Source organism: Notolabrus celidotus, chromosome 23 (assembly GCF_009762535.1).
Source record: "Notolabrus celidotus isolate fNotCel1 chromosome 23, fNotCel1.pri, whole genome shotgun sequence".
NCBI lineage: Eukaryota > Metazoa > Chordata > Actinopteri > Labriformes > Labridae > Notolabrus > Notolabrus celidotus.
The window spans coordinates 21714995-21741056 of record NC_048294.1 but is presented as its reverse complement, the minus strand read 5'-3'; the positions used below and the strand labels follow the sequence as shown (position 1 = coordinate 21741056).

At 43.0% G+C, this 26062-nt stretch overlaps 1 protein-coding gene and 1 long non-coding RNA gene across 2 annotated transcripts in view; one reads left to right on the top strand and one right to left on the bottom strand.

Moving 5' to 3' along the window:
• Positions 1-26062, top strand: part of LOC117807391 (serine/threonine-protein phosphatase PP1-beta catalytic subunit) — a 35964-nt gene that overhangs the window by 8605 nt on the left and 1297 nt on the right. Inside the window, exons 2-6 of the mRNA XM_034676668.1 lie at positions 18330-18461; positions 18547-18777; positions 21325-21429; positions 21643-21714; positions 24753-24904. Of these exons, the coding sequence (XP_034532559.1) occupies positions 18330-18461; positions 18547-18777; positions 21325-21429; positions 21643-21714; positions 24753-24904 (692 nt within the window). The remainder of the gene's footprint in view (positions 1-18329; positions 18462-18546; positions 18778-21324; positions 21430-21642; positions 21715-24752; positions 24905-26062) is intronic.
• Positions 23952-25848, bottom strand: LOC117807393. The gene is made up of 2 exons (XR_004629958.1): positions 25590-25848; positions 23952-25459 (listed from the first exon to the last, which is right to left on the bottom strand). It is a non-coding gene; the product is annotated as an uncharacterized LOC117807393 (long non-coding RNA).

Genomic DNA, 26062 nt, shown 5'->3' with positions numbered 1-26062 from the left:
TTGAAAGGCGTCGACTTGCCGACAGGCTAAACCTGATCGACTGACAACATGGTTTACAATCACCGTGTCCTACTCTGCGGCCTCGGAGCGCAGCTTTCAGGCCTCTCTGGTTTGATTTGTCACTCTGAATACAATGCCTTGTCACTCGCTGTCTTGTGACTGGTCTGGTGAGTCAGAGGCTAAAGGTAAGCAGCACAATGGAGCAGAGATGAACGTATTAAACTCATTTGTCTGTGTCATTTAAAGTGACGTGTGTGTGTGTGTGTGTGTGTGTGTGTGTGTGTGTGTGTGTGTGTGGGTGTGGCTCAAGAACACTTTCACCTCTTCTTGGTTAGACTTGGTTCTGTCACTGCTTCACATTTGGACTTGAGTGGCTCACATAGTTTGCTCCAATAGCTTGCACATAGCAGGGAGAGCAGCAGCATTACTCTGATGCCAAAGGTATACGATGCCTGACATGGGATCTGGTTTCATATAACAGAGTAGCATTTCAAATTGGTGGCCGATGAAGGCAGACGATCTTCATCAGGAGAAAAATGCTGCAAATGTGAAAGTAATGCAACTATTAAAACACATGCAGGCAGAGTCCAGAGGAAACTAACCAAAATGAAAAGAGGTGCTCTACGCTCCAAATGCACAAATGATGCAAAGAAAAAAACACATCATAAAACATATGCAGAAGAAACTACTCTAGCAGATGTTACAAAGATGCATTGTGCAAGATCTTATAGGCTGTTGCAGATCGGCCACCCGAGTCACTTCCCTGGTGGATGAATCGGTCAAAGTTAAGAGTTTGAAGACATGGCTCACCTTTTCAGGAAATGCAACACATGCTGTTTCTGCAGTCTTTATACAACACCTGGTTCAAGTCTTTGCTTCAAGAAACACTCAAACATTTGTTCTAAGATTCACTTTAAAGGTACGCTGAAGTGTTTTCTCCTCTTTCTTTTTAACCTGAACATTAAATGGTCTGCTTTTTAAGGTTAAGGTGAAGAGACATGTAGGTTAAAGTAGGGCTGGGCGATAATTCGATAATGATAATTATCTTGATACAATTTTTTTCAATATAAATATAACAAGTGTTTGATTAAATTCAATATAAATAAACCTGTAATTACAACCCCAAACCACTTGAAAGAGAGTGGCGATAATGAGCCTTAAACGCTAGTCGCCACCCAACATTAGACAGAAGAAGAGGACGGAATTCAACAGCCAATCATGTTGCAGGGTGAGAGGTAGGCGGGGCTTAAAGACGTTTGGAGCGGAATGTAAACACAGCTGAGACGAGTGACATCAACACTGAAGAAACTGTAAAACCTACCAGCTCAAAGCAGAGTCGTTAGTCTGACACTGTGTTGACTCTGCTTTAGCTATTAACTTCATACACTTCATTAAATATACTTTCAAGATGTGGGTAAAGGAAGAGCGTTTAATGTCCACCACGACCGTAGGACAACTGAACACTGAATAACTGTGATGCATTCACTGCACTGTGGGAAACAACATCACTCTGCCCGTAACCCTTAGTAACCTTAAAGGGGAGAGCACAACTCAAAACAATACTCTATAAACTGATACACAGAATACATTTTGATATAGCTTTGCTGTAAATTTAAATCAAAATGTGCAAATAATCTCAACCTGAGAAAAATGAGAATCTACAAACTAAAACTTCACAAAAATCTAATTTAAACATTAAAGACCTGCTTCCTGTTAGCAGCATCAGAAATGATGGATTCAAGAAGTTCATCAGAAAACTAAATCCAGATACAAGCTAACCAACCGTCAACTTTCACTCAGGAGCAAAAATTTGCCTTTAGATCAAATGAAATAATGATTTGATATTTATCGTGATAATTAATGATATCTACTAATATGAAATAATTTATTATGATAACATCTTTGCAATATTGCCCAGCTCTAAATTAAACACCCACGGGTCAGGGTGTAGACTCTCAAATTGTATTCATCAAGGTAGTGGTACCTCGCTTTCATTGGTCAAATAAAAGTAGAAGAAATGAAAATGAAGACAGTGCAGAGAGCAAAAAACTGCAGTTCCTCGAGTGTCCACTTGGCTTTTGGAGCCAGTGAAAAGACTCCTTTCTCTCAGAGGTATTGATGGTATAAGTTCTGCACAATTAGACTACATTATGGGCGTGGCTTAGTTGACTGACAGGTGAAGGTTCATTTGGCTTAACTCCTCCTCAATGCCGGTGTCCAAGTTGACTGAAAGTTTGTTTGAGCTAGCTTTTCCAACATGGCGACCTCCATTATTGGGCTTCAAAACACTGGACAGGTGACATCACTGACGCCACAGGTTGCCTCCACTACCTTCAGTCTTTCTACTCACATGTTGCTGCACAGTAGCAGCTGCTTTAAGCATTGCACATATGGATGAGATTACATCGGAGTGAAGTCATTTGAGTTGCATAAGTAAGTTAAGTTATAAAAGGAAGTTGATTAACATGTTTACCTGCAGTTGCGTATGTAAGTTCTGCAGACGGTGAAGGGCACCACGGACCTCTCTATACGCCGTCAAAGCTTATAGAAGAAGAGCCATCGTTGATTGGGTTTGGGAACATGCAGCGATCGATGTCTGGTGTGGTATCAGAGTGTCCTGGACTCAGCGGGGTGTGAACTAGACGTCTTGTTTCAGTAAAACTCTGACTTTACAGGAGCTCTAAGCCTACATTTTTCTCAGCATTTCCAGAAATACCTCCAAACAGCGACTCTACATTCTTCTCTCTCACACTCGTCTGTTTTTCTGCTCGTTACTTTTAGTGCCGTTCTTCTACACGCTGCAGGAAAGTAGCTATTAAAGGCCCCCAGCTTTCCCAGCAGGCCCATGCTAAGCCCACACTGGTCTGAGCTGCAGCCACAACAGGCCCTCTGTCTGGTCTGCCAGCACAGGTGGCCTGGAGGCTTTATGTGGCACTCGACACTCAGAGCTCCAAACATCAACGAGACGGAGAGAGAGAGATAGAGAGTGTGAGGAAGCAGGACGGAAAGTTAGGAGCCGTTTGGTTTATGGGCAAAGTGCGTGCGAGTAGGGGCGCTTAAAATCTTCTGAAGAGCGTCTTGTTTGGCTGTATAGTTTCAACTGCTTCACCAAGGAATGAAAGCATGATACTTGAAGAGTCAAATCAAAGGAAGGAAAGAATACAGTCCTCTTTTCCTAGTGAGTTTTATGCACCCATGACACCTTCATTAAAATGACAGGTGAGCTACACTGAGCCTTAAGAGAGATTTAAACAACATGATGATAGAACAGATAGTCGTCTGCATAAAACAGCTGCTTGTATAGAAATTACAACCAACAATCTGATAGTTTGGAGTCTGTTTGGTTGTGACAGTAGCCGACGCTGACCTGGGGGCGGGAACCCCCCCCACCTGTAAAATCTGCTACATTGGAATATTTTGGTCTCACCACCATCATCTCTCTGTCTCATGCAGGCCTCCTCGTCACACTCTAAGTCTCTAAAAGTAGTATGGGAGGTTGAGCTTCAGTTATCAGGTCCCTCTCCTTTGTAACCATCTACCAGTCAGGCTCCGGGAGGTACACACCCTCTCTACTTATAGAGCTCCACATAAAATCTAGAATACAATTTAAAATCCTTCCTCTGACCATAAGAGCTCATAGTGCCCTATTACCCCTCTAGAACACTATGCTCCTGATGGCAGGCCTGCTCGTTGTACTTAAAGTCTCTAAAAGTAGTATGGGAGGTAGAACTTTCAGTTATCAGGCCCCTCTCCTTTGGAAACCACTACCAGTCAGGGTCCGAGAGGCAGACACCCTCTTTACTTTTAAGAGTAGACTTTAAACTTTCCTTTTTGTTAAAGCTTATAGTTAGAGCTGGATCAGGCTTGGACCAGCTCTTAGTTATGCTGCTATAGGCTAAGACTGACACACTGAAATCCTGTCTTTCCCTCTCTCTCTTCCTGTCACTTCCTTTAAGTCTTCCTGTCCCATTAAAGTCACAAACCATAGACTTTTCTGGAGTCCCTGAGCTCCCTTGTCTCATAGGTTCCTCTGGATCTCTGCTGCTGTGGACGTTCCAGACTCCAGCTGCTACAACTACTACTATCCGTCTCACCACTATCACCTCTCTCTCCTCATCTCCCTCTATCCCTCTCTCCAACACGGTCTCAGCAGATGTGTGTCTAACATGAGTCTGGTCCTGCTGGAGGTTTCTGCCTGTTAAAGGAAGTTTGTCCTTGCCATTGTAACTTGCTAAATGCTGCAAAGTGCTCTGCTCATGGTGGATTAAGATGAGATCAGACTGAGTCCTGTCTGTAAGATGGGACTGGATCTTATCCTGTCTTGATGTTGGGTCTTTGTTAATAATAGAGCATGGAGTGCGGTCTAGACCTGCTCTGTTTGGAAAGAGTCTTCAGATAACACTTGTTGTGATTACTTACGGTGATGCTGAACAGAAAGAAGTGCCGTGTAAAACTTTCAAAGTTAGAGGAAATGTCATCAACACCTGTGTCATGGAGGGAATTGTGATGAATGCATGTGAGTGACGGAGACAGCTAAAGGTCGTCAAAGCCAAAAAAAGAGTCTCCGGGGCCATGCACGCCTGGTTTCAACAGCCTCCATTTATTAGAACGCAATCCAAAATCACGGACCACTATTACTGCACAGTTTTACCAAATTGTGCAGCACAGGTGAGAGTTGTAAATGATAAAGCAATTCGATTAAGAAAAGAGACGTTAGTGTCTGATTGTTTTTACAGGAGTTATGTTCTAAGGATGTAAACACAATGACCACACCCTGTCCTCACGTGCAGAAAAGGGTCAGATTTTGTTGTTTGCACCCCTGAAACATTTTCACAGGTGACAAATACCAACGATTTGTCAAGTCACGTTGTAAAGATGCACACTTTGCTACAGACCAAGCGGCAACCTCCGGCAGCGAGAATTGAAGCCAATGCTGAAGTGTTAAAAACTGCAGTTCATCGAGTGTCCACTTGAGGCTGGCTCCGGAAGTACCAGAAACCACATACACACAAATTCAAAGAAGCTGATCTTTACAGCAGAAATAAACATGTTTACAGCCTGGTTCAATTAAAGAGTGTAGTCTGGATAGCTCATTTCTCCATCGGCTGACACTGTACGGGGGGAGAATTTTTTCATAACACGCCAATTTCAAAGTTATTAAGATTACGAGTTTTCCATTATGAGAGGCACAGCTGACTTGATTGACAGGTGGGAACACTGGAGCTGTTGGCTAGGAGGCTCAAAGCCTGCCTCTTTACGTCACAATCGCTCGACAGCAGTTGAGTTCAACATTTCAAATATTGTGTCCGCTGACGATTGGCCACAAAACAGCGCTTCAGAAACAGATCGGTGACGTCACGGATACTACGTCCGTTATTTATACAGTCTATGCTGCAGGCGGACAGAGAGCAGAGAGGTGAGACAGAGATGTCACCTGCACCTGAAGCATCTTTTTACAGAGCTCCTCATTTTCACAAGAGACTGGAGAATAGAGCAAACACTTCCTCTGGATAAAGAATGATAACTCAGAGGGTATATTTCTGATTTATTTGGGTTTAAACATTGTTATTGATAAAACCTGCCATAATATGCTTTTTATTTCTATTCAGAGTACATCAAATGTTGATGTGTGTTCAGTGACTCGTCCTGGAGCAGCTCTGTTTGTGACGTGGTCATAAAAAGTTGAATAATAGTCTAGCCTTGAACACTTCAGGTTGTAGTTTGATTTCAGGACAGCAGGGAAACAAACATGGATAAAGATGAAGGCTAAAACAAAGTGTTAAAGAAAGTATTATTTCATATATCTTGATGTTTTGATTCTCTTCTCTCTGCTTCGTTTTAACAGTGTGTGCAGAAATGTGTTCCAGCATGTCGGTCGTTTAATAGCCGTTGGATTTCCTTGGATTTGAGGGGATTTCTCAGCTTTCCTGACCTGTGAGGAAACTTTCGCAGCTTTTGCACAAAGTGAGCTGTCACACGTCAGAGAGAGAGAGAGAAAGTCAAACAGCACACAGATTCAGAGAGGTAGCAGCTTTGTTGTGCTCCTGACGTCATGTCACCCTCCTTGTTTTCGTACGTGGAGGTCTGCTGCGGCCGTGTTGCGTGGCGCTCGGGCTGCTGGCGTGGCACTCTGTTATGGAAACAACAATCGTGGAGCCTGTGTGGCGGGGAGCGTTCACCCCCTGGCACCAAACATGGCACAGCTCTCACCCTGGCTTTTCAGCTGCCTGCTTATGCTTTCCAATAAACCCTCCCTCTCTCCTTCTATTCACTCCCTCGCTTTCTCTGTCTCCAAACTTTCCTACATTTCTCTCCTGCTTTCTCTGCCTCCTGTTTACTTCTCCCCCAGCCTCTCCTCTCAATTTCATCCTTTCTTTTGCCCCACAAAGACGCTCATTCACCCTGGGCACTTAGAGGCGGACAAAACGTTCGCTGAAAATGCTAAGCTCGCACAGAAAATGCCACTGCAGTCGGGATTTCTGCCTTAGTATTCGCTCCTCGCCGGAGTTACTTTGTGTTCCTCGTTCACTAAGGGGTCACTGTTTTCCAGCGCCCCTGTGTGGGAGAGGGTGAGACGGAGGAGTGGAGGGTGGCGGCTGGCCTCCTGCCCGGTTGGAAATAAAAGAGAATGGAGGTGGAGAGCTAAAAAAGGTCTGACGGGGCATCTTTATTGGTGCTGTGAGGTGCAGCAGAGACTCAAACATGCACAGTCATACCTGCTTGAGATTCATGGCTCAGCTCGAAGCTTCAGAAGTTTCTCTGAATATTTGTTTGGCACAAACAGAGAAGAACTATTTTTGCTTAAAGTTTAATTTTGAGCAAAAAAATCAAAGAATCAATAAAAAGTTTCTTTAAGAAGAGTTTTAGTTTCCAGACTGAGACTTTAACTTTCATGCTAACCAGAGGCTGGTAGCCAGGTACATACTGTGACATGATTTGGCTGATCTTTGGTCAGATTCGCTCTTCTAACAAGGAAAGGCCAGATTTTTTTTGACAAACAGAGCAGGTCTAGTCCGTACTCTATGTTCTATTATTAACAAAGACCCAACATCAAGACAGGATAAGATCCAGATCTCATCTTAATCCACCATGAGCAGAGCACTTTGCAGCATTTAGCAGGTTACAGTGGCAAGGACAAACTTCCTTTAACAGGCAGAAACCTCCAGCAGGACCAGACTCATGTTAGACACACATCTGCTGAGACCGTGATGGAGAGAGGGATAGAGGGAGATAATAGTGGTGAGATGGATAGTAGTAGTTGTAGCAGCTGGAGTGTGGAACGTCCACAGCAGCAGAGATCCAGAGGAACCTACGAGACAAGGGAGCTCAGGGACTCCACAAAGGTCTATGGCTAGTAACTTTAATGGGACAGGGAGAATTAAAGTACGTGATAGGATGAGAGATGTGAGAGAGGGAAAGACAGAATGTCAGTCTAAGCCTATAGCAGCATAACTAAGAGCTGGTCCAAGCCTGATCCAGCTCTAACTATAAGCTTTAACAAAAAGGAAAGTTTAAAGTCTACTCTTAAAAGTAAAGAGGGTGTCTGCCTCTCGGACCCTGACTGGTAGTGGATTCCAAAGGAGAGGGGCCTGATAACTGAAAGTTCTACCTCCCATACTACTTTTTGAGACTTTAGGTACAACGAGCAGGCCAGCCATCGGGAGCATAGTGTTCTAGAGGGGTAATAGGGCACTATGAGCTCTTATGGTCAGAGGAAGGATTTTAAATTCTATTCTAGATTTTATGTGGAGCTCTACCTCCCATACTACTTTAGAGACTTTAGGTATGATAAGCAGGCCTGCTTGCTGGGAGCATAGCGATATGGGAAAACAAATAAACACGTAACATTTATCTTCCTTTATGAGGAACTTGAAGAACTTTCAAACACTTTCTAAAGTGCAGCATTGACAGTTCAAGCTTGTAGGCGTGCTCAGATTTATTTTATTTTTACATTTTAATTCAAACATAAATAAAAAAAGTATCATTATTAAGATTCAATGACATAGATTGAAAAATAGAATCATGCAGAACCCCTCCTGGTGCCAAATGCAGGTAGATTTTCAGAGGTCTGTTCACCACATCAACACAGGAACGCCATGTGCCAATGTTTACGAGACTAGACATCAAGCTACTCTGCTGAAACTTGGTTTTTGTTTTTTTGAGCTAGGATTTGTAGCCTCTCCATGTCTAGATCACCTCTGTTGTCTCTTTCTAAGAGTAGGCTACATCAGGTCTGTGCAATGTGAAGCAGTTAAAGTCTCCTCATGAGCCTGGTTGTTTGGGGATTGAGGAAGTGTTGTTATAGACTGATTTTCTGTAGAGAGATCCTGTTTGTTTCTGTGAACTTGAAGAGCTCGCCTCTCGTCAGCAGACAGAATCTCAGCAGAAATAAAGTTTGCATTGTCGAGCTTTGGTGTTGAAACAAACTCAAAAAAACAAATGAGCGCATGTGGGTCAGTCGTGTCGCTGTGACATCACCGCGACTTCTTGTCAGTATGAATGGTCTTACTCAGCTCTCTGCCCGTCCAGCTGACAGACGGATCATTGTTGTGGACCTCTACTCGCTGACGGAGTGACTCGCTCCCTCCAAACGCTCCCTCTTTGTCCCGGCTGTCAAGCACCACTTCCTCCTTCCTCTGTACAGTAACGCCCATATATGGTGATGCCTTCAAGAAGCAGAGTGTGTGCTTCACTTATCTTTCCCCTCTGTCTCTTTTGCCCACTGCTCAATGAACTCAGCTCCTTTTTTAAAAACATGGAAAAACAGCTGACCTGTGTGACCCCTTGGTGGTTTTAAGACAGTGAAGCAGAAAAGACGATGATGAGCAGGCTGCTTTAAGATAACTTCCCCCCCCCATGTCATTTAAAAGTTATACACTTCTTCAACTTTCTCTCTAGTTTTTAAAGGATGAAAATACTCTTCACATACTAAAGAAGTGTCCCTTAAACTTTTAGAAGTCCTAACAGGTCTCAGGCCTTTCTCTGCTCCTGGTTCTAGCTTCTGAAGTGAGTTATAAAAACAGTTTAGATTGTGTGGCGGCTTGTCTGTGTGTGTGGTTGAGCACAATAGTGGGTTGGGCAGTACCCAGATCCTTCCAAATATTTAGGGTATTAGTTTGCCAGTTGTCAAGCAGATGGAATTGAATTTGTGCCATCACTGGATTATTAGTAATAATAAAGTTAAAGCAGTGTACAGACGGTCAGTCAGCAGTGTAGAGCTCTTAAACTGGAAACATCTCAGTGTACCTGAGCTCAGGTGAGGGATGGTTACATATACTAACTCTTTATGTGTTTTATAAAGAGAGTGAAGAACCAACGCCTGATAATCTCTGATGTTTTTATTTGTACTTAAAATCAGACAGAAATATGACACACTGTACCTTTAAATATTACCATAAAATTCCACTCACTGTACCTTTTAAATGCTACAAACTGCTTTTTAAATACTACCCACTGTACCTTTAAATACTACACACTGTATCTTTAAATGCTACACACTGTATCTTTAAATGCTACACACTGTATCTTTAAATGCTACACACAGCACCTTTAAATACTGCACACAGCACCTTAAATACTACACACTGCACCTTTAAATACTACACAATGTACCTTTAAATGCTACACACTGCACCTTTTAAATATGGCACACTGCACATTTAAATACTACACACTGTACCTTTTTAACATTACCTTAAAATTCCACACACTGTATCTTTAAATGCTACACACTGCACCTTTAAATACTACACACTGTACCTTTAAATACTACACACTGTACCTTTAAATACTACACACTGTACCTTTAAATACTAAACATTATTGAACTCTTTCTCACACCTTGAGGCTTATTTGGGACTTTTTGTGCGATCAAAACGAGGCACATTTGGTCTAACAGAGCGAGTAAATGATGTGGATCAATAGTGACAGTAATGAATAGTTGGAGTCTTTCTTGCAGCCCTCAGTTGTGTACAGTCAGTTTATGTGACATGAATAAAAACCAGGTGCAGCATCAGTTCTCTGTGGTTCTGTCTGCATGTTTTCCACCTGAGGTTCGATGTTAGTCATATTTCACAGACGAAGCCTCATCCATGACCCTGATTTTAAAAACCTTGGAACACTTACTTATTTCCACGAATACTGGGCTCAGGTTTTGATGCATATCGCAGATACACATCCTTTTTTTTTTTTAAAGCTCCATACAGTCTGAGCTGTTTGGATCTCAAAGGTCTGAGAGCTGTCTGGAATGTAAACCCGCTCTGGGAGGGGTACCGGACAGATCTGTCCTCTGACGTCAGCATAGTTCACTGAGGAGGCGGAGGAGGGCGATGACCCCCGGGGGTTCAGACACAGCTAAGAATGCAACTAAAGGATAAAAAGATAAAGAGGAGGAAGGAGGTCTGGAAAAGAGAGGAGTGTAGATAAAGAGAAAACACTGAAGAGATCAGACTGTGACCAAACTGAAAGTTAAAGGCTTACACCGACAGACACAAGAACCTGACCAAATTAGGTGGGATGATTTGGAGTCTTCTGAAGGAGGAGATTTCCTCTAATCTGGTGTAATGCAGCAAGGGGGGATTCTAGCTGAACATCACTCTCCTTCAGTCCAGACCAGACTGATATGAATCCAGACGCTCTCTCACTCCTGCTGGAGCAAGAAGAGTGAATGTGTTTGGTGCTTCAGGGAAGCTGGACTACAGTACAGTGTGTTGTAAATGTGGGGTCACCCCTATGATTCCACAGCCCAATGGTCCCACATTTTAAGGACATTTTCAAAATTAGGTCCTGTGTTCCTACATTCCCCTTCAATTGAAGCCTATCATCACTGCAAACTATGGTTTGTGTCCAGTTGCTGCGCTTCATTTCACTGATCTGACCAGTCAATGCGAGGCCTCTGTGCTACTTAGTTTAGTTTGTTTAAAAGGACAATGTGCACTCACATTAAATGTTTGCAATAACGAGGGTGCACCAGATTTAGCTTAAAACTACATTCCATCTGTAGTCCATTGCTACTGGATAATAGGTTGGCTGTAATTGGCTACCAAATTGGGAGAAAGGGGGATACAATCTGAAAAAATCTTAGAAATGTTGGAACATAGACACGCTCCTGTGAATGTTAGACAGCAAATAAAACAAGATGAAAACAGATGATATCTGATGCAACTTCTTTGGCTGCTTCCAATTTTTTTGATGGCAAAATCAAACATTTTTCTGCAATTTTTTTAGAATTTATTTGCAATTTTATTTTTTTACCTATTCTCTCTCGTTATTTGTGAATTTTTGCGCCATTATTCACTGTGCAAGTGTCTTCATATATATATAAAGTTAGACCAAATACTGTTTGAAATTATCTTTAGAAAATATTGCATCATCTGCATAAAAGGTGAAGTGAGTAGTATGTAGCGGCATTTAGAAGTAACCGTACACTGTATAAATAATGGACGTAGTATCCGTGATGTCACCCATCTGTTCCCTGAGAGCTGTTTTGAAGCCAATCGTCGGCGGCAGCCATATTGGAAATGCTGAACTCAACCAAGCTTAATGTGAGGAAAAGAGGCTGGCTTTGAGCCTCCTCGCCAACAGCTATAGTGTTCACGCCTGTCAATCAAGTCAGTCATGTCCTTATTTGGGCAAAAACTCGTAATCTTAATATCTTCTGAACCGTTCTGTTAGAAAAAAATTCAACCCTGTACAGTGTGTGCCGATAGATAAATTAGCTACGTAGACTGAAGCCGTTTTTTGAACCAGGTTGTAAACATGTTTATTTCTGCTGTAAAGATCGGCTTTTTTGAATTGGTGTGTGTGTGGTTTCCGGTACTTCTGGAGCCAGCCTCAAGTGGACACTCGATGAATTGCGGTTTGTAACACTTCCACATGGACTTCATATTTTGAGACCGGAGGTTGCCGCTTGAGCAGAACAGACTAATATGATATAATGGTAAAATTGTCTAATATTTGAACTTAGAGTGAGGCCTTTTAAAATATCTTTCCATGTATGGTAGCTCAGAGTGGACAAACTACCAACATGTGCGTTTCTGTATTTAGTGATTGGTTGCATGAGAAGAAGACAGTGGTGGTTGTTGTTAAAATGATAATTTCACAATAAAAACGTAACAAGCGGAGGATCAAACTTATCCTGCATCACAGGAGCCTCTTGTCCTCGAAGGCCCCCATAGCTTCAACAACTTTTAGGGGTGAGCAGGGGAGCATTTGAAGAAAGTGAAGTCTACACTCTTTACTCTCTCCTGCTGCTTTCTCCCCGACTGCTTACAGACTTAGAGTTTTTTTCTTGTCTTTTATCTGTTAATTATTTTAATAAACTAACCTATTATATTTCCTGCAAAGGGATATACGTCTCATGACACGCCAGACTTTTCTACCTCACATTCAAGACCCTGAGGTTTTGTCAACGTGCTCTAGTCCTGATTGTGTTTTCGTAGATGCATGCATTTTATTTAACGACTGGACAAAATGATGGGCAGGGAAACAGTAGGTCAGTGCACCTACCGCCCACGCTGCCAACATATTGGTTGTTGTTGTGTGGCTGTTGTTACTGCCTTTGTTGCTTTGTGCACGGCATGAAACGCACAGCTCGTGTGTGTTGATCTGCACAGGCTAGGTTTGAGAGGTCCGGCTGTGTGCAGGTCACCAGCTGGTCGATTGATCCACCTCTACTTACATGAATTAAACGGTCAACATGGAGGCTGTCATCTCTGATAAAGGACACCTTGATTGGCGTCATCCTGCATATGCCGTGCTCACCTGCCAGATAACACACGCTCAGCTGTACGTCACGTATGTTTGATGCTCTTTATTGTTGCTCTTGTTTCGTGTCGTGACGTTGAAACGATCCGGCAGCTGAGTTCTATTAGGGACGATAAAGTCCAAACTCAGCTGATCCGGCCATAACTCAGTCATCTGAGACATGTTGACTTCAGAGCTGTGTTTCAGAAGTACTTCCTCTGTGGATGCACTTTCAGTATTATCTGTGTGTGTGTGTGTGTGTGTGTGTGTGTGTGTGTGTGTGTGTGTGTGTGTGTGTGTGTGTGTGTGTGTGTGTGTGTGTGTGTGTGTGTGTGTGTGTGTGTGTGTGTGTGTGTGTGTGTGTGTGTGTGTGTGTGTGTGTGTGTGTGTGTTTGTGTGTGTGTTTGTGTGTGTGTCTCTGTCGTCACACTCACTACATGTTAGTATGCAGGGTGTGGGTTGCAGGAGATGCCACTTTATCAGCCTCCCCTCCCCTCCCTCCTCTCTCCCACTGGTTTCATCTACACCAGCAGCAGCTCCCCTCATCGCTGACACCTCGCAGGCTTAGAATATGGTCTTGTTGGGTTGCCATGGCGACGGGATGTGGGTACCACCTCCTGGTATCTCTCACTCCGTCTCTTCAGCGGGGAAGCTGCAGTGCGGCGGCGGTGACACGAGTAAGGGATGCCGGGAGACCTCCCCCCATGAGCCCCTAGTGGTACGATCTGAAGTCAAGGTCACTCAGAGAGTGTGTGTGTGTGTGTGTGTGTGTGTGTGTGTGTGTGTGTGTGTGTGTGTGTGTGTGTGTGTGTGTGTGTGTGTGTGTGTGTGTGTGTGTGTGTATGTGTATGTGTGTGTTCCCAGCTCTGTCTTAACTTCTCCATAAGACGAAAGGGGATCCTCCCAGGCGAGGGAGACTAGTGTTTCTTTGTGTGTGAGTGTGTGTGTGTGTGTTTATGTGTGTGTGTGTCCTATATCAGGTCCTGTCAGCTGAGCCAGCACAGACCTGCAAACGCGTCATCGCTGCCCTGAAAGGGAGGGGTGTGAAATCACTCTGCACACACACACACACACTTCAGTGGACACTCCTTGCTTGTGTTCTGACAGCACAATGTGTGTGTGTGTGTGTGTGTGTCTGAACCACACCTGGGGTTCTGCTGTGAGATAAACCTGTGTGTGAGTCTACCTGCTGATATAGTCTCGTGTTTATTTGAACCTGTGAAGCCTTACCTTTGCGTGGTCTAAAAATAGTAGCAGGTGTGTGATCACAGGTTGTGTTTGGCAGCTGTGGACAAGACAGGAGCAAGTGTTTATCGCCAAAGGTCTCTGGGCAGAAACAGCAGGCTCATGTTGCACACACACAAACACACACACACACACACACTCTCCAGCTGTCCTTTTAAAGCTGGATGTTAATGCTCTCAGAGCTACAGATGGGACTCACCTGAAACACACACTGCTCCACCCTCGTCACGTTTGATTTGCTAATTAAGTGGCGTTCCAATCAATCAATCAATCAAATAAGGCAGCAGCAGCAAGGACAAACTTCCTTTAACAGGCAGAAACCTCCAGCAGGACCAGACTCATGTTAGACACACATCTGCTGAGACCGTGTTGGAGAGAGGGATAGAGGGAGATGAAGAGAGAGAGATGATAGTGGTGAGATGGATAGTAGTAGTTGTAGCAGCTGGAGTCTGGCACGTCCACAGCAGCAGGAACCTACGAGACAAGGGAGCTCAGGGACTCCAGTAAGGTCTATAGTTTGTGACTTTAATGGGACAGGAAGACTTAAAGGAAGTGACAGGAAGAGAGAGAGGGAAAGATAGGATTTCATGTGTCGTGTCAGTCTTAGCCTATAGCAGCATAACTAAGAGCTGGTCCAAGCCTGATCCCGCTCTAACTATAAGCTTTATCAAAAAGGAAAGTTTGAAGCCTCCTCTTAAAAGTAGAGAGGGTGTCTGCCTCCTGGACCCTGACTGGTAGATGATTCCAAAGGAGAGGGGCCTGATAACTGAAGGCTCTGCCTCCCATACTACTTTTAGAGACTGTAGGTACGATGAGCAGGCCTGCATGTTGGGAGCGTAGTGTTCTAGAGGGGTAACATGGCACTATGAGCTCTTTAAGATATAAAGGTGTCTGATCATTAAGATCTTTGTGGGTCAGAAGAAGGATTTTATTGGGAGCCAGTGTAGAGAAGCTAACACAGGAGGGATGTGCTCTCTCTTCCTAGTTCTGGTCAGTCCTGGAGCTGCAGCATTTTGGACTGGCTGAAGAGTCCTATAGAGACAGCGTTTGACGCCTGCTAGGATTCCCATCATGTCACTGCGTGGTGTCGTCTGACAGAAGCAGTCTGAGTCAGCGCTGGCCCACTTCTGTGGTGTCTGTGACGCTGCTGTTCATATGAGAATGTAGGGCAGGGCCAGAACATGGAACGACTGCAGGGAAAGTTAAAAACACAATCCCTGAAGCAGATTCGTGGGGTTGTTGTCACTGCTGGTTTGCATGAATCAGCTGTACAGGAGGTCTGACAGTATCTGTACTGTTGTGTGGAAACGCCTGACGAGCAGGAATGTGGTTCATAAATACTGCAAAGTTAAAAAGTTCTCAATGTGACCACTCGGCAAAACGTTTAACTCAAGCTTAAAGAGGAAAAACCTTTCAGAGCAGATTTATGGCTTCAGCTTACTTTCACTTAATATTTCAGACAGTCTGAAGCAGCTCATTATAAACTTTACTGCACAGGTGTTTCTTCATGAGGGGTTTTTCTGCTGTCATAATTTGACAATTTTTTCCTGGAGAACCTGATGGATATTTAGTATTTACACACGTGCAGATAAACACAGCACATTGTCACATTAAAGACTCTTAAAGGCACAGTAGGGAGTTTTCATGTTGTGTTGATTCTGGTGCCCCCTCTGGATTAAACTGGTACCTCCCTCTGTGGTAAAGATAAGTCTCATTTGTTGTGAAGCAAATTAATGAATACAGTTCTTCTTTTTAAGACTACTTTTCTTTGTTCAAGATAACTTTTATTATCAGGATGCAGAGTGACAATTCATATTGTTTTGTAGCTATGTCAAGTTCAAACTGGACCGTAAACGGTTAAAATTTTAAGCTCTGATTTATTAACGTTAGTTAGCTTAAAAAATTCAGTACAAAGAAATAACCTCTCCTGTCGCTGGTAATCTCAGTTTACTGAAGTTCATGAAGAGCAACAAGTTCTCGTTGTAGATATTCACATGTGGTGTTTTATTTAAATTTTATTTCTCAGTTTGTTTTTGGTATTATAATAATAATAATAATTTTTACTATTTATTTATTTATTTGTTTGTTTTTGATATATATATATTTATTTTATTTATTGTTATTCCTATTTCTTCTTTTTTTTCTTCCACGTATTTATCTTTTAAATACTAACCTATTTATCTTATTGTAGTTTTACTGTAATTTGTTTCCTTTTTATTTATTTATCTTTTATTTTAAATGATTATAATGTATTATTATTGGTTGCTTTTTCATCCATTCACTTATTGTGTTTCTTTATAAAGAGCATTACTTACTTTAATTGTTTACATTGATCTTTTATATGTAATGTGTAAAAATTCACAAATACAGATCTTTAAAAAAAAAAAAGAAGAGCAACAGTAATTCAAAATAAGTTAAAAACTCCTTACTGTGCCTTTAAATCAGACCGTGTTGGTGAGCTTATCTTGATCAAAACAAGATGCCAGTAAGGTAAGGTAACTCTTTATTGAAGTGATTGAAGAAGCAGGCAAACAAAAATGGATAAGTCAGATAAAAACAGACCAGTTCTAACATTTACAGCGGCCTCTTGGCTTCATGTCATAAATATTAAGCAGATGATGATGTGTGAACATTTTAAAAGTATAAAACATTGAACGAAAGTTCATCCCTGGTTTCTTCATAGATCATATATCACTGCTGTGACTTTAATCGCAGCACACCTCACATTCGCAGGATAATTTGGGCATCCCATCGTTCCATAAATAGAAGGATGCCGACACATCCACTTTGATCTACGGCCCCGTGTCATTTGGCCGTGGTGACCCCGTTCCCCCCTCCTCTTTTCCTCTGTTACACAACAGGAAGTGCTTTAAAAAAAACAATCCCAACAACATCAAGCGTTTTATTTCCTTCCCCTGTCTGCTGACGAAACCCTTCCTCCTGTATTACACTTCAATTTGATGATCAGCTGAGCCACATCTCACAATGATAGATGAATAAAAACAGGAAGTCTAACTTAAACAGCTTGAGACTGGAAAACTTAAAGGGAGAGGCTATTTCCATCCTCCATCTAATGAAGACACCCTGCCTCTCATATCACACTTGAAGTATCAGAGTTATATTAGAGAGGGACGTCTAGGAGTCCTACTGAGGCAGCTTAAAGTCTGCCCACACAGGTCTGCAGTTAAACCCTGCTTCTTGTGTTAGGGCCTGTGTCCACTCACAGCTGTGTTTGACCTGGCAGCACCCACGACTTCAATTTCAGGCCACTTCTCACTCAATTACTGATGTCAGGTTCCCTTCCCTCAGTACTGACAATGAGGTCTGTTTTTAAAACACTCTGTATGCTTCATCTTTGCTTTTATTAAAGGACATTTTACAAAGATGACGTAAAAAACAGCTGATAGAAGTCATGTCGTAGCATTAGCCGCAGCTCTAGCATTGAAATTGAACCTTATGTATCGAGTGTGGTTAGTTTCTACTCCTTCTGTAGATCCCTGCCAATGCTATCAAGAAGGCTGATTTCAGAAGCCCCGCCCCTTCTTAGTTTTGATTGGTCGGTGATGGAGAAGTGTGGCAGAGCTCCAAAAGTTGACGATTTTTAACTTTTAGTGCTGTGAGCGTAGCACCGAGTCAGCTTAAGGGTGTTTTTGGACTTCAGGAACTGAGCACTGACAACACTGAATGCTTTTGTTAAAAAAAAGAAATGCTACTGGTGAAGACAGGCCCTCACACATGAAGTTAGTTTAATAAGATGTGATGTTGAAGATGAAACGTACAGTTATCGTTCATCATTTGAGAGCGTTCCGAGGGGTAGCACCAAAATCAGCTACAGGTGTTTTTGAGCTTCAGAAACTGAGCACTGAAAACACTGAAATGCATTGATTTCATTTGAGAGTCAGTGGAAACAGGCCCTTACACATGAAGTTAGTTTAATAAGATGCGATGCTGAAGATAAAACTTAGTTATCGTAAATTATAGAGTGATAAATCAGGGGATCTTTTCTGGAACAGCTGTTGCCTTGAAGCCAAATGATGCTGAAATGCCGTGTGACCAAACCCTGCTTCCTGTATCACACCTTTTCGTGGATGATGTATGTGCTTTGGAGACGTTGAAGAGAAGTGACTCCTAGAAAAATCCTGTAAGAACTTGCCTCCTCTACGTTGCTCGATTTTTCTTTAAGAGTCACCCTGTGGGAGAGGATGTGTACAGTTACATGACATCCATATGAGTCATATCTGAGAAAGGTTTAGGGACTGACTACACTCACAGCTTCTGCCTGAGAGTCTGGATAACTGCTAATCCCACTCCTTTCTCTCCTCTTCTTCTTTCTCTTCCAGTGCGAGGATGTCGTCCAGGGAAGATCGTCCAGATGACAGAGGCCGAGGTTCGCGGCCTCTGCATCAAGTCCCGGGAGATCTTCCTCAGTCAGCCCATCCTTCTGGAGCTGGAGGCTCCTCTCAAAATCTGTGGTGAGCACCCTCCCATGTTTGTATCTGTTCCTCTCCTGTGTTATGTTTTCAAAACTCTGACTCCCACCACCTCTGTCAATCCCAGGTGATATCCACGGACAGTACACAGACCTGCTGCGGCTCTTCGAGTACGGCGGCTTCCCTCCAGAGGCCAACTACCTGTTCCTCGGCGACTACGTGGACAGAGGGAAGCAGTCTCTTGAGACCATCTGCCTTCTGCTGGCCTACAAGATCAAATACCCCGAGAACTTCTTCCTGCTCAGGGGCAACCACGAGTGTGCCTCCATCAACCGCATCTACGGCTTCTACGACGAGTGTGAGTTTCCCCACTCTCGTCTTGTGACACTTGAGTCCTATTTTCAGTTCCCAATGCAAACGTGATGGGAACAGTGGCTGCAGTGACACTCCTGTACACACAATAATGTCTCCTTCTGTCCATGACATTGTTGTGGATCAGACTGTGAATGTGTGCAGAGATTACACCATACAGGGCAGGTAGGGACTGGGAAGTATCTGTCACTCAGGAGACTACACCTAGATTCCAAATACACCATTAGCCATGAAAATCTTTGGGTCATAGGTGCCGTATTCTCTGGTAAAGTTCTGCAGTTCTCAAATGTCAAATCCCTGTAGAGCGATCACCGTTGGATGCTAATGCTAGCTGCGACTAATGCTGCTTCGTGTTAGTTGCGATGACAATTATCCGATGACTTTAAAGATTCTTGAGGACCTCTTCTCCTCCTCTTAGAATACTTGTAGCATGTTTTGCCAGCTGCAGTTGTGTTCTACTCAAGCGGCAACCTCTGGCCTCAAACGATGAAGCCTATGCAGAAGTGTTATAAACTGCAATACATCGAGAATCCGCTTGAGGCTGGCTGCAGAAACACCGGAAACCACATAAACATGAATGGGAAAAAGACGATCTTTGCAGCATTAATAAACATGTTTACAGCCTGGTTCAAAAAACGGCTTGGCCCTACGAAGCTAATTTCTCTAATGGCACACACAGTACGGGGGGTGAATTTATTTCTAACGTGACGGTTCAGAAGATATTAAGATTACCAGTTTTGGACCAAATAAGGATATGACTGACGTGACTCCCGGTCGGGAACACAGCTATTGGCTAGGAGGCTCACAATACCTCACACTCTGCCTGGTTGAGTTCAGCATTTCCAATATGGCTGCTGCCGTCGATTTGCTTCAAAACACAATCAGGAACAGATGGGTCACGTCAAGGATACTACGTCCATATTTTATACAGTCTATGGTTCTACTCTGAAACATTGAAAACATCCACACCATTGACGCCATCTTTACTCTCATTAGTTTTTCTTCTTCTCTGCCTCCTACTGTATCGGAAAGTGAATGCTTGTTAATAAGTGAATGAAAGCAACTATTTTCAGTTGTTTTTATTAAATAAAATTGTATTTTCAGAATAACAAATAATAACAAAATAATCCCTTCATCAGCTGATAATTTATCGGACCTTTAGACATCATGCATCCTTTTTTTTGTCAATGGATTATGCTGACTTTGAAGTGAGAAATGTCTGTTTCTACTCAATCGGATGCACACTACCAGTCAAGGTTTGGAAACACCTTGTCATTCAATGTTTTTTATTTATTTTAATTATTTTCAACATTGTAGATTAATACTGAAGACATCAAAACTATGAAATAATCTGGTTTTGCCATAATCTGGATTACAACAGTAGTCAAATAGGTCTATCCATTGTGTACTAACCCTACCTCTGAACAACACAACTGATGGTCTCAAACACATTAAGAAGGCAAGTCATTCTACAAATGAACTCTTGACAAGGCTCATGTTCATTAGAAACCATTCCAGGAGACCACTTCATGAAGCAGACTGAGAGAATACCAAGAGTGTGCAAAGCTGTCATGAAGGAAAAAGGGGTCTACTTTACAGAATCTAAAATATAAAACATATTCTGCTTTGTTTAACACTTTTTTGTTCATTCAATAATTCCATATATGTTCTTTCATAGTTTTGATGTCTTCAGTATTAATCTACAGTGTTTACAATCATTACAATAAATACAAACCTTTGAATGAGAAGGTGTTTCCAAACTTTTGACTGGTAGTGTTCTTTGATTGGGCTAAATATTATGTTGCAGGAGTTGCAGTCTGGTTCCTAGCTTCTTGCTGAAGTCAGCTTCTGAAGCAACCTTTTTAAACGTCTACTATTTTTGTAAACTCTTCTGATAGAGGAAGATGTCACTTTTGATTCTTCAAAACTAGGATGGACCTTTTTGGACTTCAGTTGGGTAGAGTCAGTCGTCTGTCCATCAGAGGGTTGGCGGTTCGATCCCAGCTCCTGCAGCCACATGCAGACGTGTCCTTGAGCAAGACACTGAACCCCAAATTGCACCCTCTTTGTTCATCAGTGTGTGAATGTGTACGAATGAGATTAGCCAACACTAATGGTTCCTTACTATAGCAGCCTTTACCATTGTGAGTGAATGTGTGAATGTGACGAGTGGTGAAAAAGAGCTTTGAGTGGACATAAAGAAAAGAGATAAAGAAGTACAAGTCCAGAGTTTATTCTCATTTTGATTCTTCACTTATTTTAGCATTTTTATTCAAAATATTGCAGAATTAGAACTCCTAGAGTAACAAAACCAGTCTTAAAATCAGTAAAAGATAAAGAATTAATCCTGTAGTTGTGGTTTTTAATGTAGAATCAATCACAAAGTCTATAAAATAGGAAACTTTACAGAGTAGAACCTTGAACAAGTCGATCTGCACTCAATCCAAACATGCTCCTCTCAACATGTGAGCCTATTAAACTGTTTCAGACCGCCCTACATGGTGCTGAATTCTCTGTGTTGTTGATCCTGCAGGTAAACGCAGATTCAACATCAAGTTGTGGAAGACGTTCACCGACTGCTTTAACTGCCTGCCCATCGCTGCCATCGTGGACGAGAAGATCTTCTGCTGTCACGGAGGTACGCATGTCGACTACATCAAGGCAGCATTTGTCCTGATTGTTTTTTAAGCATGAAGGACGCCCAAATGTAACGTAGTGACCTCAGTGATTTGATAATCTGATGTAAAGAAAATGGGTCAGAGTGAGTGCTCGGCGCATGCAGGTTAAATCCCTCAGAGACGCAGATTTATAAAGAGATTTACAGACTGATGTGTCCCCGTGTCATCTGCAGGTCTCTCTCCTGACCTGCAGTCTATGGAGCAGATCAGACGCATCATGAGACCCACAGACGTGCCCGACACAGGTAGGTCAACGCACGCACACACGCACATGCACAAGCACGAACGCACACAGAGGGCCAGGTGGTTGTTTTTCATCATCCCTGTAGTCTGTGGAGACATTGTAATTTTGAAGTACTTATTTTATGACATAAATAAAAAACGTAAGCTGATAAAAAAAAAAACTGGAAACCAAAAATGAAAGCATGAGAAGTACATTTTTATTTTGCTCTCAATCAGGGCCTGTGTCCACTAACAGCGTTTCTGCCCTGGCAGCATAAAACCCAAAGCTCAGAGCTCAGATTTGCTCACAGCTCTCAGCTAGAAGCTGTTCAACTTTGGGAACACTGCCATGCCTGTTAATATCACTTCCTCATCACTGACCAATCAAAATCAAGAAGGGGCGGCGCTGCTGATATCAACTTTCAACATCAATAGTAGATGTTTGTACAGAGCAGAAACCACACTTGTTTTTGTTTGAGGATACAGATCCAGGTCTGATTCTGTTGATAATGTTTTTCCATTGAACACAAGTAAATATGAAACATGAAGACTTAGGGCCCGTGTCCACTGACACCGCCAACATCCACATCTTCAGAGCACTGTCAGAGCATCTGCAGCAGCTCTAAAGTTGGACATTGTTGCTTGAAAAACGAGTGTGATAACTTTTCTCTTCCGCCATTGTTGTTAAAAAGTTGATATCAGAAGTCCCGCCCCTCCTGGATTCTGTTTGGTCGGTGATCAGGAAGTGACATAGATGAGCGCATCGGTGTTCCTAAAGTTGAACTGTTCTCAACTGAGAGCGCTGAGACAAAAATCTGCAGACTCTGAGCTCTGGAAACGCTGAATGACATCCGGTTTGCAACAGTAACCCCCAATTTATTCAGGATGCGCTGCGTTGCGTTACGGCTGTGCAGCGCGTTTGCTCCGTCCAACGGCTTGTGCCCTGCTCCACAGGATGCGTGTTTAGAGTGTAGCGCCAGCTGATCATCTTAAAGTCCTGTTACCTTCTGACACAGTGATCATCTTAAAGTCCTGTTGCCTTCTGACACAGTGATCATCTTAAAGTCCTGTTGCCTTCTGACACAGTGATCATCTTAAAGTCCTGTTACCTTCTGACACAGTGATCATCTTAAAGTCCTGTTGTAGTTGACCTGGATAACTGATCTGTGTCTGTTTGTAGCTTACATCCATAAAAATAGACTTGAAGCGTATCTCTGGCAGAGCGGCCCGGCGCGGGGGCACACTCCCGAGACGCAGCTGAGGCACGCTGCAGCGCGCCCTGTGTGAACATGAGCACTGACGAGAAGGGGAATGTATCGGCTGCACAGTGCGTGGCTCTGCAGTAAGGTGACGCTTCGCATCCTGTATAAATTGGGGGTCAGCGTCAGAGTGAAGAAAAACCTGCTGTTAGTGGACACAGGCCCTTATCTAATAAAGTCAACGATACCAGAAAAAAAAGGTTAATAAATGAGACAGCTGAAGAGAGAGAGAGGAAATGTGGGGACATGCAGCGCAGGATTGTAGCTGGGAGACCGCTGTGATGAGGACTGTAACCTCAGTCCATAGGGTGCAGGCTTAAACTTCCAGGCCTACCCTAAGCATATGGAGACAGGCCCTTAATCAGAATTTCAAACACTGTCTTGATTGTCTAACAAGTGTATTGATTAGTCGTTGCTGCTCGTGTAAACACCACTGGGAGTACAAAGAGTGACCTCAGGAGCACCTCAGAAAACAAACTAACAGCAGATGACAGGATTTCAGTCGGTGCTGAGATGGCGTGAGTCACCGGGCCCTGCCAGAGAGGCACTCTGCGAAAAGAAAAGCTCTGCAGCGAGTTCAACTTGAGCACTTAATTCATGCATCAGCGGAGGAGAAGTCCAAGTCTGCCAGCTAAAAACAACCCACACCGCCTCCGAGTTTGTCATGACTGCTGCTCGAATACTTTTAAAGGAATAAAGACCAAACCTCTCAGCACGACAAACACTGGATGATAACAGGAAGAAAAATGACTGAGACCAGAGCTGCTGCAAGAATTTAACTAAAGGATGAATCACAAGCTCTTCTGTAAATATGTCACTCCTTTTTCATGACAAAAATCCCTGCTTTAAGATGTTTAATCTAAAGGATTTGCTGCTCGTCTTCTTCATTTATGACACCAAGAAAGGGAATTTGAGTTTTGGACTTTTGTTTGAAAACAGACGCAGATTTAAGATGCCAGTTTGTGCTCTGAGTCAACACTTTTTCTCGCTCTACAGACTAAAAGTTTGACATGAAAGTAATCCAGAGATAAAATCTTGATGCAGGTTACACCCTCTACCTCGCTGAGTGATCAAACAGCTCCTGTCCTGTCAGGTTACACAAGTGAACAGTGTGGGGATCAAAACAGATCCAGGCCTGTTTTCATCAAACTTCTCGGGGCAGGAAATCGACCGTAACGGGCCAAGAGTTCTCAGAGTGACGCAGGTCTGCTTCTACTTTTAGCCCTCGAAGTAAAGTCGACTTTCTTAACTTAGAGCCGACTCCTCCAACCTCTCCACCTCCTCCACGAACATCTCCTGCTCCTCTAAATATCAACAGAGAGCAGCACGCACTCTGAGGGAGGACAGATGTGTTCATACGACAGTGAGGCGGTTAAAAGATGAATCCAATGATTTAATCTTCATCATAAAGTATCGTCTCATTAAAGGTTTACCTCTCTTGAAGAAATGTTTGGTAGACATGATCATGCATATGTGGGAGTTTTGACCCCTGGAGTCAGGTCCTTGTGGTTCTTGTCCTTATAAGGCAGGCAGTGTTCAGACACTGGCAGCAGCTGTCTCTCAGATCCTCTTATGGTCTTTCATGGAGACTCTGAGTGTGTGGCTGTGAAGAATGTGTGTGTTTACACGGGCAGGCTGTGTTTTAAAACATGGCGTTATGTAAAGTGAGCAGAAAACTGAACTCCCCTCTGCGGCTCAGCTCGGGGTCAAACATGGAGATGAATCAGGTCTGGGTTTCCTCTCAGACGGCGTGAAGCGGTGAGAATGGTCTTTCTAATGTGTGTGTGTGTTTGTCCCTCCAGGCCTCCTGTGTGATCTGCTGTGGTCGGACCCGGACAAAGACGTGCAGGGCTGGGGGGAAAACGACCGTGGCGTCTCCTTCACATTCGGGGCTGATGTGGTCAGCAAGTTCCTCAACCGGCACGACCTGGACCTGATCTGCAGGGCTCACCAGGTACGGACACACTGAGTCACGCAGCCCTGCTTCACTTTGTCACGAACAGCTTTGAGTTCTTATTTTTAAAAGTCCCTTTGTTTCCCACTTGTTTTGCTACATTCAACACATCTAACCATGTGGCCCTATCAGAGAGTGTTGAATATTTGTCCCTGTATTCAAATAAAGCTTCTGAATCTAACTGTATGAAACTCATGTTGCTCAGAAAGCTTTCAATACTTCCCTCTCGTCCTTGTGGGGCTGGTTTAAATCTAAAACCACTGAACACTGCAGATATAGAGATAAAACAAAGGAAGGTGTCCCCTCCTCCTGTGAGGAGATAAGAGGCTGATTCAGAGGAATCCCCTTTAAACACTGTATTAAGATGCATAACATGTTCACACTGAGGCACAAATAACCGTTTGGTCTTAATGGCTCATCTAGTTGTTCGTAAACACTCTGCAGGGTGTGGATTTCTTTTTTATAACTCATCTGTTTTGAGTTTTGCATCATTTTGAATATTCAGGGTTCAGTTTGCCTGAAGGCTAACACTGTGCCTCAGCTCCTCCTCTCTACCTGGGGTTAGAGAGAGAAAGAGAGTCATTGCAACAAGTGCAGCGAAACCGGATCAGTGCAAAAAAACTCTGTTAATAAATAAAACAGTATGTAAATATTTTAAAGTTATAAAACAAGAAGGCATACAGACGTGTGCACGAAAACAGGAAGAGGTGTTGCAGAGCGAGAGGTCCGGTGTTTCAGGTTAGATCCTTCTGTTACCCTCCAATTTAAGGCTTCTCTGACAAAAAACAGCTTCTACAATCTAAACCATGAGATTAATTCTTAAACTACACCATGAATTAAATATCTAAGCAAAGATCCACCAAAAACTAAATTAACAAATCAACAGATACACAAAAAACCCTGTTTGAAAGCCAGCAGCAGTCCCTGCTCTCCACTGTTCTACCTTCTGCAGGCAAGCGCTCCAAATCAGCAATCAGTGATTTCACCTGAGCACGAAAACACACAGCTGTGACACCAACGAAAGTCAGGTTGAGTTTAGAAGAACTTTAGGAAAGTGGACCAGCTGATGAAACCTGCTGAAGCAGTCCTAAAACTTTGGAAACATGTCTGAATAACAAAAATAAATATCTTTTTTAAACCTGGATACAAATACGTCAC